At 34.2% G+C, this 20,602-nt stretch overlaps 2 protein-coding genes and 1 pseudogene across 3 annotated transcripts; 1 reads left to right on the top strand and 2 right to left on the bottom strand.

Moving 5' to 3' along the window:
- Positions 1-4,104: 4,104 nt before the first annotated feature.
- LOC107869913 lies at positions 4,105-4,715 on the bottom strand (annotated as a pseudogene).
- Positions 4,716-8,845: 4,130 nt separating this feature from the next.
- LOC107868499 (probable adenylate kinase 7, mitochondrial) lies at positions 8,846-12,510 on the top strand. Its single transcript, XM_016715203.2, has 4 exons — positions 8,846-9,401; positions 10,466-10,606; positions 11,191-11,418; positions 12,132-12,510. The coding sequence occupies exons 1-4, from the start codon at positions 9,078-9,080 to the stop codon at positions 12,285-12,287; spliced, it is 849 nt and encodes a 282-aa protein (XP_016570689.1). The 5' UTR covers positions 8,846-9,077; the 3' UTR covers positions 12,288-12,510.
- A 200-nt stretch (positions 12,511-12,710) lies between these two features.
- LOC107868498 lies at positions 12,711-19,362 on the bottom strand. 2 transcript variants are annotated; one of them, XM_047410483.1, is made up of 9 exons: positions 19,233-19,362; positions 16,795-17,548; positions 15,472-16,682; positions 15,018-15,306; positions 14,627-14,851; positions 14,118-14,291; positions 13,429-13,629; positions 13,209-13,322; positions 12,711-13,128 (listed from the first exon to the last, which is right to left on the bottom strand). In XM_047410483.1, exons 2-9 carry the CDS (start codon positions 17,497-17,499, stop codon positions 12,802-12,804), a joined length of 3,246 nt encoding a protein of 1,081 aa, XP_047266439.1. In that variant the 5' UTR covers positions 17,500-17,548; positions 19,233-19,362; the 3' UTR covers positions 12,711-12,801. The 2 variants fall into 2 exon arrangements, with proteins under 2 accessions (XP_047266439.1, XP_016570688.2); XM_016715202.2 differs by lacking the exon at positions 19,233-19,362 and adding an exon at positions 18,779-19,191.
- Positions 19,363-20,602: the final 1,240 nt, after the last annotated feature.

The following is a 20,602-nucleotide window of genomic DNA, read 5'->3' on the forward strand; positions in this document are numbered from 1 at the left end:
ATTACCCTAACGTGCACTTACTTCCTGAGTTAAATTGGATATAATGTTACGTGTTTGAATTAAATTCGTATTCTTGAACTGATGGATATGATTAGCGTTGCAGGAGTGAAATTTGATGAAAATGGAGCTTGATTAAACGTCAACGCTAAGCTTGAAGGAATTAGGAGCAACATTATGAGCAAGACGAGCTTAAAAGAGTATGTATATATATATATCATGAAAAGTGAAAAATGAAAAATTTTATAAGACATAGCTCGAGTGGAATGTCAATCTTTTGGTTTTGGGGAAACTTTTTAAACTTAGTATGTATATTGTGTACTTACTTGATAATAATTAATAGTATAATAAATTTGATTTTGAATAAAAACATACTATTTGGAATTTTATCTTTTTCATCATATATAGTAAATGACCTCTAAATACTTCATTTTCTGTCAGTTTCTCAGTTATTACTCATCAGTCTGACTCATGCACCACTCATTAAGGATAAATGAATCTATTGTAATATATTGAAAATTATGCTTTGAAGGGTAAAATAAAGAAAAAAAAGCAAGTCCGACCACTAAAACTCCTGCTATGTATTGAAGGATAAAATAAAGAAAAAAAGGCAGTTTGGAGCACTAAAACTCCTGCTATGCATTGAAGGATAAAATAAAGAAAAAAAAGATAGCTCGGAGCACTAAAACTCTTGCTATGCATATGATCCCGGGAAGGAATCGACCACAAGTATCTATTGTACACAGCTTTATCGTATATTTTACGAGAGGCTATTTCCCAAGTATAAAATGAAGAGTTGAATTAAAGTTCAATAACTTCTAATAGTTGGATTTTTTCTTTAAAGTGAAAATTATCCCAAATAGACTTATTAGATTGTTAATTACAAGTTATAGCAAAACTTTTCAATAATTACTTGACTAAAGAAATAATTACAAGTTATAGCAACTTTTTTTAAAAAATTATTTTAATTAAATATTCAAAAATCAATTATCTAATATTTATTATTTATATTATTTCCTTATTTCTAGCATTTAACATTTATCACTTTTAATTAAAGCTTTGAATAATTATGGCAACTTATATTATTGGTATCAATGTTTTTTTTTTTAAATTTTAATAATTAAGTATTAAAGTTATTCACAATTTAAGGTGTCATATGTAAACATATTTTTTTAAAGTTAAGAATTGATATTTTACTTTTTATTAACCTTAATAATTAACTTAACTTTAAGATTTTTTACTTACCTTTTATATCTGCCAAAAACAACAGTCTTTATGCTGATAATTAGTATTGTGTTCTATGAGAAATTTTCCTTTTTAATCTATCACAAATAGCCTTACTTTTTTTGAAATTGTCTAACACAACATTCACATTTTATTGTTGATATTAATAGGTGATGAGCTACAAAAATTACTAATTTTTTTTAAAGTTGAAATTGGAATTGTGTTTGATCATAAATATAAATTGAGGTTGTTTTGAATTTTTGTGAGAGAGATAAAAGTAAAAAAAGTGAAAATAATTAAATCTTTTTTACTTATTTTTATTTTTTTAAATATAATTTTAAATTATATTTAAAATTCTCATGATCAAACACCAATTTAAAGTTATATTAAAAATAAAGTGAATTTTTTTTGTTTTAAAAAAAATTCTCATGTTCAAACAGCCACTAATAAGGTGATGATTTGTTGAGGCTCGTTGATATAAAAGTTCATTCTTTTACTACGAGAAAAAAATTTAAAAATACATGTGAAACTCTTACCATTGGTCATTCAAAATTACAATTAACGTACTTTAATTTACATATATTTCTATATGTTGCTTATATATATGTTTGAAAATCTTTACTTTATTCCTTAAACTTAATTTTCAATAAGACATTTTTACCTAAAATGAAATGGACAGTCATAGTGTGCTGAGAATATCATTTGTATGTTTCCGTTAAATAAAATTTTCTTAATAATTTTACTTACATCCTATCGTAAAATTCATCTATTTATTATGCGGATTCTCTACTTATACCTTAAGTTAGCATAGTGATGACAAATGAACGGGTTAAAAAATGAATTGAATAAAAATAGGTTGAATTACAATCTTTTCATATTAATACGAAAACATATTCGGTTAAAAATAGTACTAACCCACTTTTATCTTTCAAAGGCAGAAGTAATTGCTGAAGTTTTACTTTTCAACAAAGGTACCATTGATAATCATCAGATAAAAACAAAATATTTTGACGAGTTTTGTTGATAATATTAAAGTAGGTTAAGAAAACTCGTCAAACATCAATATCAATCATGGTTAATACTGATTATTTTTTTATTGCAATGAAAAATTATTTGACATTAAACAATTATTAATTAATTTATTTTCAATATTTACCGTGATAGTTTTTCATGTAATATCCATTGCATACACTACAAAGGTTATGTAAAATAAAACATAATTTTTCTTATCGATTGTTACATTCATAAAACTCATTCAGTACAAATATGATATATGTGAAACTTCATCGATACCAATTTTAACATCAACTTAATACATTGAGAACTCAAAAAAATATATTATTTAAGTATGAAATGAGTATATAAATTGATTTCAGCGTACTTTATTAAACAATTCATGGATATTGTATTGTGTGTTATACTAGTTTCATATACTAAAAACAGTTATATAAGAAAACGTCATTTGTATGTAGAATCTTATATGCCAACACAAATAACATATTGTTCAGTATTTTAATTAATATTCATTGTCATATATTTTGGTGTCACATGCAATAAATTTTTAACAAAAAAAATCAACACTACTACTTTTCTGATCTAAATATACCATTACTCCTGGGTGATTCTGGAATCTTTGATTTGTTAAAATCAATCCGGCTATCACTTTTGTTATCCCTTGATGCCTTGCATAAACTTGATCCTTCATTGAGCATGTATGAATGTCACAATACTTTCTTATCTTAAAATTTTTTTATTTGTTAATTCTGGAAGAACGAACAAACCAAGTACAATCACCCACCACACAAACCAAATAGTAGCTGTTAAATTAAAAAAAAATTAATACTCAAAAAACAGATACCCGAATTACATACAACTATAATATCCAATTTAATACACTAAAAATATACAATCTCTTTTACCTGCTTGCACTTGACCTCTTAGTTCGATATGTCTATCATCAGTTGTGTTGCGATTGCTTCTACTAATCCTTTATACTTTGTTGTTGCATCATACATAATCCCATCAATTTCAAAGTTCCTCGGTTTTCCTGTTTAAACAATAATTTTGGTTTTCATGCAATTGATAAACGTACAAAATTTAACAATGTAACAATAGAGAATTGAAGAAACACAAGAAATATAAATTTTTAAATTCGTTTTGAATGAAAAATATCCATTTTTATAAAAAAAAATTACAAACTTGACGAATCCGACCTCCCTCCATGATGTATCATGATTGAATGCAAATTAACAGAATTCATATTTGTTATCAAAAGAAATACTTGTTTTTACTTTTCTTTCAAATTATAATTTTCAACAAAACAAAAAAACCTTTTTTATATATATATATTTTTTAATGAAAGTTGCTATAACTTGAAAACTTAAAAGTTTTGCTATAACTTGTAATAACTAATCTAATAAGTTTATATAGTTAATTTTCCCTTCTTTAAAATAGATCCTTTTTTCCCTTCTAATAACAACAAACATATTGGGCTTACCATACTTTAGGAATCAGTGATTTAGTGTTGGGCTTAGTTTCAATCAGCCCACTACAAAAATTCATGTTGCCACCTAAACAAATCCAAATACGAAGATTATATTCCGTAAATGGTAATTGATAAAGTTGTTGTCATGCGATCAGGGGGTCATGAGTTCAAGTCGCGGAAACAGTCTCTGGTAGAAATTCAAGGTAAAACAACGTACAATAGACCTTGGTAGTTTAGCCTTTCTTCGAACCCCGAGCTTTAATGCATCGGACTGCCCTTTTAAGTTTTTTGCGTAAATAACGTATTACGTTATTACACAATCGAAGGAGCGAAAATCAATCATTAGTTGAAGCAAATTTATATTAGACTGACTATCACAACATGAAATTAAACTCTATATATGTATAAATAACTGAATTTACAATGAAGTGATGAATCAATCAAATATCCAGAAAGAATATTATTTTCCATCATTATTTATTAGTTAATATACAAACTTAATGAAGCAATCAAAAGTCTAAAGACAGTCTCTTTTGCTTTGCTTTGCTTGTACTCTTCAAAAATATCTGTTGTAGCAGTGTTATGAATCCTTCAAATTATGCGCAGACAGAAAGAAGTTGGGATGTAACTAGCAACGCATCATGATGACAAACTCATGGATATCATATCGCGCTATCATTCCTCTGCACTCATCAACAGTCCTCGTCTCCCCTAAACCTATCAAGCATTCGCTTTAAACTCTCCGGGGTTATGCATCCATAACCTTCCATCTCATACATCCTAAATACTTCTTTCAACTCGCGCGCTCTCTCTTCTTCCGTCATCCCTGCAACATCTTCAACTAGTCTCATGAATTCGTTGAAATCTAATAACTTGTCATTGTCTGAATCATTGGCTGCTACCGCGGCCTCTGCTTCATCAAATGCCATGTCTTTGACGCTGATATTTTCCCATCTCCATTCTCATCGAGGTAGTCAAAAAGCCGTCTCTACTGTTGATATTCTTCCATCCTTAATTATTATAACCAAATAAACAAGATATATATATATATTGAGAAGAAACTAATACACAAAACCACCAATATATAAATGTAATGTTTGGTTTGATTGATCAAATTGTTAGGTTTAGAGAAATCAAGGAAACAACATAGAAGTATCTGGGAATGTTACAAGTTATTTAGAAGAAGATGATAAAAAGTCAAATTGGTGTAGAAAATTTAAAAGTCAAATATAGGTAACCCTACAAATTAAATAACTACTAAAACAAGTTTTCTCAACCCTTATATTAATTGGGTGTAAGTATGTAAGTCCAAATTCAACGTATTCAAGGTGAATTAATTATGTAGATAAACCTCAAAAAATTATTGGATATAAATTATATATATATACTTTTATATCAAATGATTAATTACCATTTAATTCTAAATTATTAATCGATAATTGATAAAAATAAAGTATATAAGCATGCATGGCTGTTAGTTTATAGGTCATTTTTTCACACCATTAACAAACATGAATTATTTAATTTCGTTGAACGTGTGATGCATTGGACGGTTCATTTCAGTGTAGCTAAACAAATTAAATCATGAATCGTTCATATATAGATTTGACTAGAGGTGTACAGACCAAACCGTCAAGTCAAATCGAATCGACGAGCCAAACCAAACCGAGAAAAAAAACCAACTTATGATCTGGTTTGATTGGTTTGGCGTTGGAAAAAAAAACCCGACCATTCTTGGTTTGGTTTGGTGTTAACAAAAAAAAAGTCAAACCGAACCCGAATCGAACCGACATAATATATATATATATATAATATTCGAATTTTTTTATACATAAAATATTAATTATAATCTACTTTTTAAATACCTTTTCAACTAGTTTTAGTAATTTTCAATAATTTGAAAGTAGATGTAGATATATAAAATACATAAAGTAGTATACTTAAGTATTAAATTACAAAAAATAACAATATTTTTATCAAATTACATTTTGTAGGATATGTATTTGTATGTATTTGTATTTTTGTAGCAACAGTTTGCAAAAATACAAAATACATATCATTAAGGGCAGTAAAAATCATATGTGTATTTGTATTTTTGTAGCAACAGTTTGCAAAAATATAAAATACTGTTTGTCATATTATGTAATTATGAAACTATTGCTATGAAACTCATAATTAAAGGAATAAGTATGTTATTTCTGAATTTTGCCCTATATATATTTAGATTTGGGCCTTTAAGTTGTAATATTTATCCATTAATTGCTAATTAAATGATCGAAAACCCAATATAAACTTAAAACCTAAATTTTTCACTCTTCATCTTACTTTTTAGCTTCAAGAGAGTTTTCCGCTTCTCATTTTTCCATAATTATGGTTTTTCATTAGCACATGAGTGAAAACATATTTGATCTAATCTTTGATTACAATATAATTGTAAAAACTAAAGATTATAAAAAAAACTCGAAAAAAAATGAAAAACCCGAAACAACCGACTAAAACCTAAACCGAAAAAACCAATTTTATGTTGGTTTGATTTGGTTTATAGTTTTAATAAACCGACATGATTGATTTGATTTTTTTTTTTTAATAAAAACCGAACCAACTCGACCTATGTACACCCTAGATTTGACCATAACATAAATTTCAAAGCTTTATATTAATTTATCTATACTAGTCCTATAACTACTGCTACCAGCTAAGGGCAGTGGCGGAACCAAAATTTTCACCAAGGGGGTTCAAAATCGAAAAACATAGGTACACGAACTAGTCGAAGGGGGTTCAACATTAATTATACAGAAAAGGTTCAAAAATATCCCAAAACTATCTGAAATAGCTCAAAAATGCCACTCATTAGATTTTTGGCTCAAAAATACCCCTCCGTTAAATATTTGGTTCAAAAATACCCCTCACTCTAACGGAATTTGAAAAAGGATCAAAAATACCCCAGAACTATATGAAATAGCTCAAAAATGCCACTGATTAGATTTTTGGCTCAAAAATATCCCTCAATTAAATATTTGGCTCAAAAATACCCCTCCCTCTAACGAAATTTGAAAAAGGATCAAAAATACCCCTGAACTATTTGAAATGGCTCAAAAATACCCCTCCCTTTAACGAAATTCCACCAAGCATGCCACCTAGATAAAAAAAACCACGTGACTATGCCACATTACCATCCACATGTAAAATATTAGTATTTTTTAATTATATGACATTCCTTTCTTCTTTATTTTTATTTTTATTTTTTTGTAAAGCAGTGAAACGGAAAAACACAAAAACCAATCTTTTGCTAATTACTTCATTAGTGTTTTAAAAGTTCTAGATTTCACCATTTCATTAGTGTTTTAAAAGTTCTAAATTTCATCTTGTTATTATCGTTTGGGATGAGGGACAACTTGATCTTGATCTGATGTTGACTCGGAGGAGGAGCTAGAATTTTAACTTTTAAGCTAGCAAATGTTAAGGTACTAATAATTGAGTTGAATTTACTACATGCAAATTCTTTCCCAAAATAAATGAATTCTTTTTAACACTTGTTTAACCATTCGAAATGAATTCATTTTTCTAAATTTAATTTTGATGAATAATCTTATTATTTTTAGAACAAGTTTAAAAAGAAGTAAAATGATACTTAATATTGATAAATTATTATTTAATTATGTCATTCATTAACTTTTTGAAGATGTGTGCCACATTCAAAGATTCATTAATTTTAAATTAGAGGAGGCATTTATTAAATCATTTTAACATAATCATTTTGAGTAAAAGCTAGCAAAGCCAAACACATTTTTTGAGTAACTAATTTGAAGTTTAGTTTGAAATTTGTTACTTTTACGGGTAAATCTTAATTTTAACTTTTATACTGGCCAAATAGTTAATGGATTTATCAGTTTAATAAGACTCTTTTGTTGGGTTTCACACTTTAAAACCTATTAATAGGAAAAAACTTGTATTTTAGATGATCAAAGGAATTTGATAATAGAGATGTTACATTTAATAAATTTTTTCAAAAAAAATATTATGTAATCACTGTTTGTCTACTTTGATTAAAAATGAAAAAGCCGTGTAAATTTTGTCCGTTTCACTGACATTTTTAAATAAAAATAAAGAAGAAAAGAATGTCATATAATTAAAAAATACTAACATTTTACATGTGGATGGTAATGTGGCATAGTCACGTAGTTTTTTTTATCTAGGTGACATGCTTGGTGGAATTTCGTTGAGGAGAGGGGTATTTTTTAGCCAAATATTTAACAGATGGGCATTTTTGAGTTATTTCAGATAGTTCAGGGGCATTTTTGATCCTTTTTCGAATTTCGTTAGAGGGAGGGGTATTTTTGAGCCAAATATTTAACAGAGGGGTATTTTGAGCCAAAAATCTAACAAGAGACATTTTTGAGCTATTTCAGATAGTTCATGGGTATTTTTAAGCCTTTTTCGTTAATTATATATACATAAAAACGAATTTTCACTATATACTATAGAAATAGTATAATTTTTCGTCGAAGGGGTTCAAATGAACCCCATAATCGTAAGGTGGCTCCGCTACTGGCTAAGGGCTAGCCTTGTTAAATGTTCCAGAAAAGGCCAAAATTACACGTTAAAAAGTAAAAATTTATCTAGATTTATCAATTTCAGATCAAAGAAAACACGTCATGAATTATATATATAATATATAGTGAGGGTTCTTATGAAATACCTCATCATCAAGTTTGGATTATAGGAAAAACATACGCGAATGTGTGATTCCATCGGTGAAGTCGTTTGAAAAGTATATAATGTATGTATATAGATCTTATTCCTATAATCTTGTGAGAGGTATCTTATACAACAGACCTCATCAACTTGTTCGAATACAACAATAACAACAATAATATACCAACGGTTAACACCACCACCTAATTAATAGAGCGTGGAGAAAGGTGAAACCTATACAAACTTTATTCCTACCTATGAGAAATTGTGATGCAGAGAGTAAGTTGATGATAAAGTAGTTGCATGTCCCATGCAAAAACGTTAGACTAGGTCGATGAACAATATTGCATTATCCACGTGTCACCTAAAGATCTTTACACGTGTCACAGAGCTGGTGGCAATATCGTAAATAAATCCCACTTTCAAGGACAATGCTTACACCACCATGTTACATTGTCCACGTGTCAACTAACCAGCAACTTCTCTCCCATTCGTGTGGAGATCTTTTCGCTAAATCTTACATCGGTATTTACAAAACACGTGTCCCACAGCTCGTGGCAATATCGTAAATAAATCCCACTTTCAGGGGCAATGTTTTAGACAAAGCTTCAGTTTCTCTAAAACCCTAATTTGCTTTGCTTAGAGAAACCCTCTTTCTTTTTCTCTCTGGCCGGCGATGGCATTGCTCAGCCGTATGAGAGCGGCGGCGAAGCCACTTATGCGGCGGCGTTACGGATCAGCTGCGGCGGCTCAGCTAGCTGACTACGATGATTACGATGAATACGACGAAGAGTGTTGTGAGAAGAACAGGAGGTGTTTAATGGAGGAATCAGAGGGATCGGTACCAACAAGAGGAGTACAGTGGGTGATAATGGGTGATCCAATGGCAAAGAGACACGTGTACGCTCAATGGCTAGCGAAGCTTCTAGATGTTCCTCATATTTCTATGGGTTCACTCGTTCGTCAAGAGCTCCATCCTCGTTCTACTCTATACAAGCAGGTTTCAGTTTATTTTTGCCCTAGTGAGCTTCAAATATATTTGCAATGGAAAATGAAAAGAAAACAAATTATTAAATAATAGAAAGAAATTAGCTTGAATAGAGGGAATATATAACAAAATATTCATGTAATTGAACCAGTGGCGGAGCCAGAATTTTCACTGAGTCGAAGGGGTTCAACATTTATTATATATACATAAAAATATTTTTGACCATGTAAAAATAGTATAATTTTCCGGCGAAAGGGGTTAGGATAAACCCCTGAATTGTATGTGGATCCGCCACTGAATTGAACCATGCTAATTCAGAATTAAAAGTATAAAAACTTGATTGAACTTGTCTTTGTTTTAGTCTCAAACAATTTAGTTGTTGGCTTAATTAAAAATGTGCAGTCCGATGTACTAGAGTTCCCTCTATGTGTGGGGTTCAGGGAAGGGACGGACTACAAGGGTGTATTGTATGCCGGCTTGAACTCGTGAGGTCGCAAGGAGGCAACTTTACCGGTTACTCCAAGGCTCCCCTTCTTAATTGTTGGTGTAATTAAATGATTGATTTCTGCTTTTAACAGATAATTTACATAAGTAGAAACGCTGCACTATAAAACATGTAAAAGTTTCGTTTTTTGACCTTTCCGCTAGTAATTTGTCATGTAAAATGGAACAAAGGAGTACTTTCGTTTGCCTTAATTATTTGTGTCTTGAGACGGGGGTCTATCGGAAACAACCTTTCTACTTCTCCGGAGGTAGTGGTATGGACTGCGTACATTTTACCCTCCCCAGACCCCACTATGTGGGAATCCACTAGGTTTGTTGTTGTTGTTCTTAATGAAGATAGCAGATGCTGTCAATCAAGGAAAGCTTTAATTTTAAGAAACAAATATAATTGGTATTTTTTCAATTAGTAATATGTCACATATGTTATATTTGACCTCTGAACTGGTAATTTATCTTAAAAATGGAATAAGGGAGGATGGTTTTTGCTTTAGAATAGTTTGGTTTTACTCTCTCTTTTCTTTTTGTTTGTTTAACCCAATAGTATCTTTCATTTTGTGTATGGCTCTATGAAGATAGCAGATGCTGTCAATCAAGGAAAACTTGTCCCGGAGGAAGTTATATTTGGTTTGTTGTCAAAAAGGCTAGAAGAAGGATATTGCAGGGGTGAAAGTGGATTCATCTTGGATGGAATTCCTCGATCAAAGATTCAAGCCGTAAGTATAGCCTCCCTTCCACGTGGATCCTTGCATTTTCATTTAAACCAGTTTTCCTTGAATGGTTGAGACCAGCAGCTAAAAGTACATGCTTCACGTATTGATTGAGCATTGTTTTGTTCATAGTAGTGTTAAATAGAAAAATGTAAATTGTATGTTATTTTCAGTTGTTCAATTTTTGTTTGAAACATTGAATTAAAATGGTTTTAGTTCAACTTAAAGTTGGTGAAAAAATTATAAATTTTCATGTTAATGGCATGGAGGGAATTTTTAATGAGGAGTCCGTGAAAGATCGTGGTTTTCTACATTCTGAAATCCTGATTCTGCATCTTTAGATGGATAAGTCTTGGGGCAGATTATTCACTTTATTGTGATCAGCTGTATTGTCTCAGTTACAAGTTAGATTTTCTTAATCCACTAATTTTTCTAATTTGTTGACTTCTTCTGTTCTGGAAAGAATAATACTACATAAACTTGTTAATAAAACGTCGAACATAAATTTGATTATACTTCTCTCAAACTTTGTTCAAAGAAGCCTGTGAACAGATGTTGGAAATTACATACACTTCTGGTTATTCCTGCAGGAGATTCTGGACAAAACTGTGGACATAGATTTAGTTCTGAATCTTAAATGTGCAGAGGATTTGATGTCAAAGAAAGAGAAAAGCCCCAGGCTTTATCCTTCACTGGAATTCCTCTGCAGGGGGACTTCTGGAATTAATACTAGTCGTCAGGCAGAGGGTAGTCATTTTAGGCCTTCAAGTATCATGGATGATGTCTCGAGGAAGAACCTGCATGTGCATGCAGAGCAGGTATCTATCTTATGCCGTAAATTTTACAGTTGCAAATACTCGAAAAATTTCGATGTCATAATTTGAGATGAATAGAAATGTAGATTGCCTTTCTTAGCATTCAATAAATGCAACTATAGATTGCCCTTAGTATTCTTGATGTGTATCAGTACTAGTGCTTGCTGAATTCGACATGCTAATGTGCTTGTAGATCATCTGCTTCAAACTGTCATTTTCATGTTCCTTTGAGGAAAAAACAAATCAAAGATCTTTTGCTTGATAGCTAATACCCGATTCTTAGTTGAACTAACCACACTGAAATGGTTTATACGTCTATGCTGTACTGTTCTAGGCATCTTTTGACTCTCACCCTGATCTTCACATAAGCTTACTTTTGTTGGTGCTGGTATCTTAAACAAGCTACATGCCTAAAAAATGATTGCATCGGTACCTATTCAGCTATAATTATGTCAGTCCCCAGTATCCCGCGGATGTTATGTATGTAAAATTGTGCATCATTATTGATCAACTCTTCCAAACATGCGGTATGATTTCATTCACTCAACAGAGAACTGTAAAACTAATTGCATGATCCTGGATCAAAATTTTCTCAGCTCACATTTTTTTGCTAGTAAGCATCCTAAAGCTGGTTGTGGTTGTACGAGTCATAACTCAGTATTTTTCGTAGTTGGAACAACATCAACTAATACGCATCATAATTCTGTCTTATTTAGGTCAAACCGCTAGAAGAATACTACAGGAAACAGAGAAAGCTCCTCGATTTTCAAGTAGCTGGAGGACCTGGCGAAACATGGCAAGGCCTTTTGGCAGCTTTGCATCTTCAGCACAGGAATGCAGTTGGTTCTACACAGCTGACTGCAGGGTGCTGATTTGATTTTCTAACGATCGTCATTCTTTTTGCAAGCATAATAGGTATAGGAAATATGAGTGTAACAAATTCTTAAGTTTTGGGCGGGAATACGTGTAATTTCTCTCTCTCTAAGAGCTGAATCTATTGATATGTGAGCATTAGACAAGTTTACATTATACATTTATGTGACTGCTTATGTTGTTTGTAAAAACTTCAAATCTATGGAATTGCTTCGTTTATTAGCTCGCGTTGTGGTAGCTGGCACCGATATGATTATTGATCCAGTGTTCTGCAACGCAAAGACCAGCTGTTAAAGCTGTACATTGCATGTCAATAATACTTATTATATTGTCCTGATATTGATATTTGATGCTCTCATGGACTTTTTGCAGTATCTATTACTTGTCACAGACCATAATCTCATCAAACAAGAGTTGAGAAGTAAAGAAGGCACACATATTTTTTCGACTTTATTAAGTTCATTCATTCATTCAGAAGCCTTGTTGCTTACACATCGATAGATCAAAATCATATTATTCACTGTTTATCCAAACCTCCCGAAGGAGTTGATACCTAACAGCATTTCCATTTCCGCTAGCTTCTGATATCCTACTGGATTTTACAAGAGTTGAAGTTGCAATGCCCTCGGAAATGATAAAGTTCAAATCTAGTTGGTCGAGTTCATCATCGCTTGTGTATGACTTCTTGAGCACTGAAGATCCACTTCGTCTCAGCTGAGAATGGCGACTAACATCCCCTAATAGACCATAAACTGAAGCAGCTGAAGGCGGTTTATAAGCTATAGGAGCTGCCGTGCATGGGTAGCTCATGACAGAATCTTCCTCGGCATCAAAAGGATCCTAACCAGAGAAAATTCATCAACTTTACTCGAAACTCTAGCATCACACAATGGACAAAGTCGGAGATGAAATGAGCTTACCTCGGAGTTAAGAGCTTCAAGAACAACTTCATGTATTGGATCAGGGCAAAACTCATCCGGGACAAAAACATTAAGAACCCTTCTTATTATGATCGGACCAAATGTGGGACAGACCTGAAGAGTAATGTTCGAGTAGCATCATCTACAATGAGAAAGAAATACGAAAAATCTGAAGCAAAAAAGATAAAACACGACACTTTTAAGGTTTTGTGCAGCGAACCTCTTTCCTTATTGTCCTACTTAACAACATATCCTTTGGAAGCAGCATGAGATCACTCAGTGCGTTAAGGAGATGGAAGGACTCGGAAGAGGAATCATATTCACTCCCATCGTCTTCATTGTCTGCTCTATTTTCATCGTCTACTGAGTTGGCATCATCCCTGCCGATAAGGTCAGTGAGCCATCTGGACCAATTCCCTATCTGCAATCCATGTGACAGAAACATCATACATCTCTTTCAACAACAAATACTTAGTTAGAATTTGGTGAATGTGACTAGTGCTTAGGAATGTTCAGTGAATGTACCTAAAAGAAAACTAGGATTGCGTCGAATTGGTAAAAGAACAAGGGAAGAAAAATAAAGGAGAGTGGAGGGATGGAGAAATGGAAACAAGGTTATCTAATAAGTATGTGTAGCAAATCTGCTACAAACAAAAAGTTTGTTTTTCTCTTCAGGTAAAAGAAGAGAGATCTATTGGAAACAGCCTCTACCCTCTCGACTTCATCTGAGGTAGTGGTACGGACTACGGACTACGGACTACGTACACTTTACCCTCCCCAGACCCCACTTTGTGGGAATGCACTGGGTATGTTGTTGTTGTTGTTGTCGTAAAAGAGGAGAGAAGTGATAAAGGGCAATCTTCTTGATATTATGCATCTCGATATGAAAAGTTCAACCATGACTCTTACCGCGATTCTCAGTTGTGCACCTGCCCCAAAGCTAGCTTTTCCAGCCGGAATAGGAAGCACATCAGCATCACTAATGGGATCTGATATAGGATCCGAAGGCATCTCATCAGCAGACTCTCGAAGGATAGCATTGAATATAGCTACATCCAATCTCACCACACATTGTTCCATTATCTGGTTTCGATGAACATTTATTAGAAGCAAGACGTACGAAGATCTAGACCATCACAGTCTGATCCACATTAAACCCATTGAAAGAAAGAAAATACTTGGGATATGCAGGAGATGCTGGTATTAGAGCATAACTACCATTCCTAATACAACGAGCGCCCCTAGTGGAAGTAAGTTCTATTTGGAAGTCTTTCTTACCATATTAATTGATAGATGAGCTAACTAATATTTAATTTATGGCAAGTTTTCATGAGAAGTATTGCAAAGACAGGTAATCGCTTGTTATGATGACGGAAAGGAGCTCGTACAATATGGAACGGAGGGCGGTCAGATCATACCAATTTAGAGAGCAAATGCAAACAACCACACTCATGTCCTCCAGCTCGAACGGGGCAAATCCTTTCACAGGCATCCTTCAAGGCTTTCTTCCAAAGATCCAAGGAAGTATTTCCATTCTCTTCAGCACCTGAACTAGATGTCCTACGGCGAAATGTATTTATCTCTGATTCCTTGCCGTTACAGATTGCTGTTGCAGCACCAGACTGCATATGTGGAATAAAAGTCTGAAAAAAATAAGAAAATGAATAAGCCAGCGTTGAGTTAGTGGATAGGTAGTGGTTCTTCAGGTTCGTAATCCATAAATGACATCTTTAGGATTCATTTTGTGTGACTGTGATTTTACGAGGTTGAGGGGAGATCGAGAGAGAGGGAGAGGGAGAGAGGAGACACCTGCCACCAAATAGATTCAATGATGCGGGAGAATATCCAAGCCTCTATTTTCTCAAGTGCTCTTATAAATGTAACAGGGTCCTCCCAATTGCCTAAACTCTCAAAAACGTCATCCCTGACATCATTGCTGGAGTGAGACTCCCACTTTAGTGGAGAAAATTTCTTCTTCTTGTCCTTGACGACAGCTTTTTCAGGCGTAGTATCAGAAGAAAGAGGTAACTGTTGCTGCCCATGGAATTTGGTTATAGTTGCTCTCAGCACCACTGAATTTGATAGCCAGAAAGTTAACCTGTCGTCAGATAAATAAGTGAATCTGTATAAAGAAAACAAATAACTGTCTCGTGCAGAAACAGGCAACTGTTCCTAGGTAGTAGCATTGCATACACGGAGTTAGAAACTACAACTGCTTGTTCGAATGCAGTTAGTACATCAGAAAGTGAGAACCGAAAAGTACCTAGCGACATCATTTCCACATGCCTTTGCAACCAAATATATTCCAGATATGGCACTTTTAGCAGCACTTCCCCTTTGCCATACAGAATTTTCTTTACAGGCATGTAGATAGAATCTAGATAGACGTCTAGCCGGAGCATGGACCTTATTCGTGGAACATCCATGCTCCGCAACAACTGAGTAAAGGCCAACCTCAATAGCAGCAGATTCTCTCAGTTCTTCTTCAAGCATCTTTACTCTTTGCTCCAGCTTGTGGATTTTGCTTTCCAAAAGAATGTTTGTTGTATCCCTAAGACTCACTTTTTGATCTTTTCTTTCATTGCTTGAAAAACCTCTAGCACCTTTCGGAGCAACTTGCACTAGAAGCTGATCGCTTCCGACAGATCCATCCCTATTTGATTCCGCTGATGACCTGACTGACATCACATGCTTTAATATCTCGTTTTGGGAACGGTAAGCAGAAACTGCATCAGTCTCCTTCAGGTCATGTTCTATAGTTTCCTCTTCAGGGTAGCAACTGACCGACTCATCCTTCTTGCATTGCCCTTTATTTTCCAAAATATCTTTTTCGTGTTCATTCTCCTGGTGTTGCTTTCCATTACGAGGGCTACATTGTTGACCATTTTCCTGATGATCCTTACTGTTTTCACCTTCAACAAACCCATTTTGAGTAACCGCAGCTCTTGAATCATCACACAGCTTATTTAGAGATGGAGTTGAAGTGTTCTCTTCAATTTCACGGTCGGAGAAATTACCATCCGTGTTCACAAAGTTGCTACTCTCATCTGTGATATGAGGAATTGGACAGGCTTTTTCAGCTGGATGATCATCGATCAAGCTTTCCTCAGAGCTCTGCCGACTGGATATTTCACTACCGCTTTCATCACTGGCTGCTATTTGTTCCACGCGTTGTGCTTCTTTTTGTAAGTGTTTGTCCTTTTTGATTGTCGCGCAAGCATTTTGAGTGTCCTCGGATATATTATTCGCATTAGATGTCGAATAGTGAATGCTACTGCTACCACCAATTTTCCTTGAGATCCAAGCCAGATCAGAAGACAAATCAGTTGAGGAGTGTGACAAACTCCCTTGCAATCCTGAAGGAGATTTTGTCCCTTGATTTTCGACCATATTTGCACGCCTTCTACTTTCATCTTCGTCTTCGTCTTCATCTTGTCCAGGGCTACTTTTTACTCCCGCGCAATTACGTGCCAGCTGGGTATCAAACAAGCCGAGATTTGAAAAGATACGTAAATAAAGGAAGAATCCCGTTCAGATATAAGTGATTCCACCGCAGAAGTTATTGACAGAAAAGTAAGCGTTATACCTCTCCTTGAGGCGGTGAGCCATAGTTTGAGCCGTTGGTTGAAGAAGAAACAGGCAATGATAAGTGCGAGGAAACATCATCATCGGTGAATGAAGCAAACTCATCTTCCTCTGCATAGTCTTCACTCAGTAATCTTGAAAGTGAACCATTTCGATCCATTGATGCTTCACTTTTTAAGCGGTCCCTCAAGGATGGCCTCACGCGACTCCTCTCACCTAGCTGAATTTTCAGGAAAAGAAGGGGCTGCGCCGAATTCCTGTAAGTTCGCTTGCAGTTAACGGGGGGACATATTCTCAAACTCTCTCTAGCAACACCATACTCTCCCAAATCAACGGTCGCAGTTCCTAAATGTTGACCTTTCACAGTCTTATCACGCCGGGGTTCATACAAGTGGAATTCAATGCAATTCTTTTGGAAAGTATCACCATCTCCACCTTTAAACGAAGCTTCCCTTAGCAGCGTCACCGGAAGTCTAAAAGACTCATTGATTTCGATTCTTCCGTCACCAGAACCAGTTCCCAGCGATGGCACGAATTGGTTAGTATATCCAGAGTGTTTATCACCATGTTGCCATTCGATTAGAACAGCACGGGGAATACTCAACGACTGCGAAGGTGGCCAAGGTTTAATCTCCTTAATATGGATCAGATAATCGACTTGAACCGACGGGCTATTCCTACTTCTAGTCTTCAATCCCAGAACCATGATTTCAGAAACACAGATAAGCAATGGTCTTCAAATGGATAAGACAAGCCTGCACATAATAAAAGCTCTTCAAGTTGAATGAAAGACCAAGATACTGTCCTTCTAACCTATTTTGTTCGGACTCTTCAGAAATGTCAGCAGGTGCATGTTGGATTCTCCAAAAGTAGTGTATTTTTGGAGAATCCGACACGGGTGCGGCATCGAAAGGGAAGAGTCCGCGCAACTTAGCTTCTTAACAACTCAACCTACTTTTGGGAGCAACAATAAATGTCATCTAACATGTATACACTGCAATGCAACCAAGTAACATTTCCCAATTTAGTCTGACCTTCAAGAACTAAATCCTTATAAACCCGAGTTATTCGTTATCAGTCCTTATGTTTGCACAAGCTCCACGCGCACGTCTAGTTCTCAAACCAGTTTCCATTTACTCGACATTTCTAACCCGCGGGTGGTAAAGTCAACTAACCTTATTTTTAAGTACACAAGACCTCAGAAGGGGGGCAAAAATAGGAACTTTGTCACCACAAAAGCACTAAAAGCATAATGGCCAGAAATTGAACACCACAAGTAGTAGATTGTCAAACTAAAAGAGGAGAATGAGAGTAACCCCAGCTCGAATAAAGCATAAAAACAAAAACTAAACAGCTACATCACAAATTCACAATAAAAGGGCAGTCCAGTCCAGTGCACTACAGCTACCGCTATGTACGGTGTCCGGGGAAGGGCCCCACCACAAGGGTGTATTGTACGCAGCCTTACCTTGCATTTCTGCCGGAGGCTGTTTCCAAGGCTTGAATCCGTGACCACCTGGTCATATGGCAACAACTTTACCAATTACTCCACGGCTCCCCTTCCGTGATGTACAGGGTCCGGGGAAGGGCCCAACCACAAGGGTGTATTGTACGCACCCTTACCTTGCATCTTCGGCAACATTTCTGCCGAAGGCTGTTTCCAAGGCTTGAACATCACAAATTCACAATGTGGCATGAAATAGTAACAACTAAAAGAAGTATACAGTAACATCAAGATTTTCACTAACAAAATGAAAACTTCTTTTGACTTACATAGAAAACAACACCAGAAATATCAAAATAGGAATTTGTAGGAGGACAAGAAGAACAATCCAAGAAAGAAGAGCAAACAAAATGTACAACACTGTCATCACAACACTAGAAGAAGTACTATACAGTAACATCAAGATTTTCACTGACAAAACTAAAAAAAAAAATGTACATAGAACACTACACCAGAAATTTCAAGATAACTTTGTACTTACATAGAACATTACACCAGAAAATCAAATGAATGTGGGTAAAAGGCAGGCCAAGATGGTGTCTTTTCCACACAGTAAAGGGGTTAATGTTTGAGAAACAACATGAGAAGAAAAACCCAAAAACCAAGTGGTGGTGTTTGTGTTATGTGAGTGAGAAGATGCAGAGAAAAAAGAATGTCTTTTTCCTATTGGCAAACAAGAATTAGTACATTAAAAATGAAGAAAACACAAAGTACGAGGAGGTGATGTGTGTCTTTTTGTTGAATACTTTACTCATTTTGGTTTTTAACATTAGTTTACTGTACATTAGTTTGCTCCAAACTAGAACACAACCACTTAGACTCCGTCACTCTTACATCCAACTAGAGCTCAACTCATGTGTTGCTTCCACGGTCGCGGAGTCAAAATTTTCACTAAATGAACGAAAATATTAGTAGTAAAAAAGAAAAAGACTCAACTTATGTATATTAGTTTGCTCCAAACTAGAACACAACCACTTGAGCAGCTAAAGCTCAACTCATGTGTTGCTTACACGGTTGCAGAGTCAAAATTTTCACTAATATGAACGAAAATGTTACTAGTAGAAAAGACTATAAATATAGAAAGAAGTCAAAAAAGATTCAACATATGTATAGTATATAATATAATGTATACCATAGAAAATTTACCTATTGATAATGTAACAAATGTGGACCTGGAGTTTGAGATACTACCAAACACAAATGTTCGTCCGTGAATGGACTAGTATTATTTTAGTTTCCTTACCCACTTTTTTTTTTAGTTCGTAAAAAAAAAAAAAAAAAAAACAACTTCAAAAACTTTCGAGTTTTAAACTTTTTCGGTACAAGTAGTTCAATAAAGTTGAGTCGAACATCATGAGGTCTCAGGTATTTGTCTTGGTGGATAAAGTTAGCGGATACTTGTTGCTGGTGGATGGTGACACGTATCTTGTGGAATTAATCGAGTTGTACTCAAGTTGGCCCAGTCGCTACGATTATAAAAAAAATAAATTCAACTTTTCTTCAAGTTAATAAATATGTGATCAAATACAACTAACTCTTTAGATATTTTTTTCTCAGTTTTTTTTTTTTAAATATTCACACGATTATTATGGTGTAAAGAACATTAGTTCGGTGTATACACCGAATGCGTGTAAGTTTTTATCGGGTAAAACTTACACGCATTCAGTGTATACATCAAGCCAATACATGCATGACATGTGTTTGGATTTAGAGTTCATATTACTTAATCATGATTAATTAACAAGTAATTTACTTAATTTAATTACTTAATCATAGTAAAGAATATTAGTTTGGTGTATACATCGGGTGCGTGTAAGTTTTTAGCGCCGGATATGCACTACTGGTTTTATAGAGTCATTTTGTTATCTATTGTTGGCTTACTTTTGAATTTTCATATCAAAATCATTTTAAATTGTGTTTATGTATTATGGCCCTCTAGAAATAAAGCCAAACTAAATTATTACTCATAATAATAAAATGACTATAATTGCACCTTGGTTAGCACATAATGCAAAAGGCTATGGAGTATAGTTTTGACTTTAAGAGAAAAAAAAAGATTTTCTTTTAAATGAGAATTTTAAAAATTTACAATCTTAAAGATGACTTAATTTGCAATCATCAATAATAATGGATGACGTTTGTGTGACAATAAAATTAACATCCACTAGTATTTTTTTTTAATAATGGATGCAAATGTGATTAGTCATTTATATGGATAAGTTACAACTGACGGAAGAAATGATCTTTAAAAGGAAGGTGTGGAGGACTCGGACTAAGGTAGACGGATAAGAGTTCAGCCATTATA

Source organism: Capsicum annuum, chromosome 4 (assembly GCF_002878395.1).
Source record: "Capsicum annuum cultivar UCD-10X-F1 chromosome 4, UCD10Xv1.1, whole genome shotgun sequence".
Lineage (NCBI taxonomy): Eukaryota > Viridiplantae > Streptophyta > Magnoliopsida > Solanales > Solanaceae > Capsicum > Capsicum annuum.

Bases quoted from the DNA above. Each gene is read 5' to 3' on its own strand.
- LOC107868499 (XM_016715203.2), top strand. From the start codon at position 9,078: ATGGCATTGCTCAGCCGTATGAGAGCGGCGGCGAAGCCACTTATGCGG. The intron at 9,402-10,465 runs GTTTCAGTTTAT...GGCTCTATGAAG, and splicing joins GTTCTACTCTATACAAGCAG to ATAGCAGATGCTGTCAATCA. The intron at 10,607-11,190 runs GTAAGTATAGCC...TTATTCCTGCAG, and splicing joins CTCGATCAAAGATTCAAGCC to GAGATTCTGGACAAAACTGT.
- LOC107868498 (XM_047410483.1), bottom strand. From the start codon at position 17,499: ATGGTTCTGGGATTGAAGACTAGAAGTAGGAATAGCCCGTCGGTTCAA. The intron at 14,292-14,626 runs GTATGATCTGAC...CATCGAAACCAG, and splicing joins TGCATTTGCTCTCTAAATTG to ATAATGGAACAATGTGTGGT. The intron at 13,630-14,117 runs GTAAGAGTCATG...CATGGATTGCAG, and splicing joins GTGCACAACTGAGAATCGCG to ATAGGGAATTGGTCCAGATG.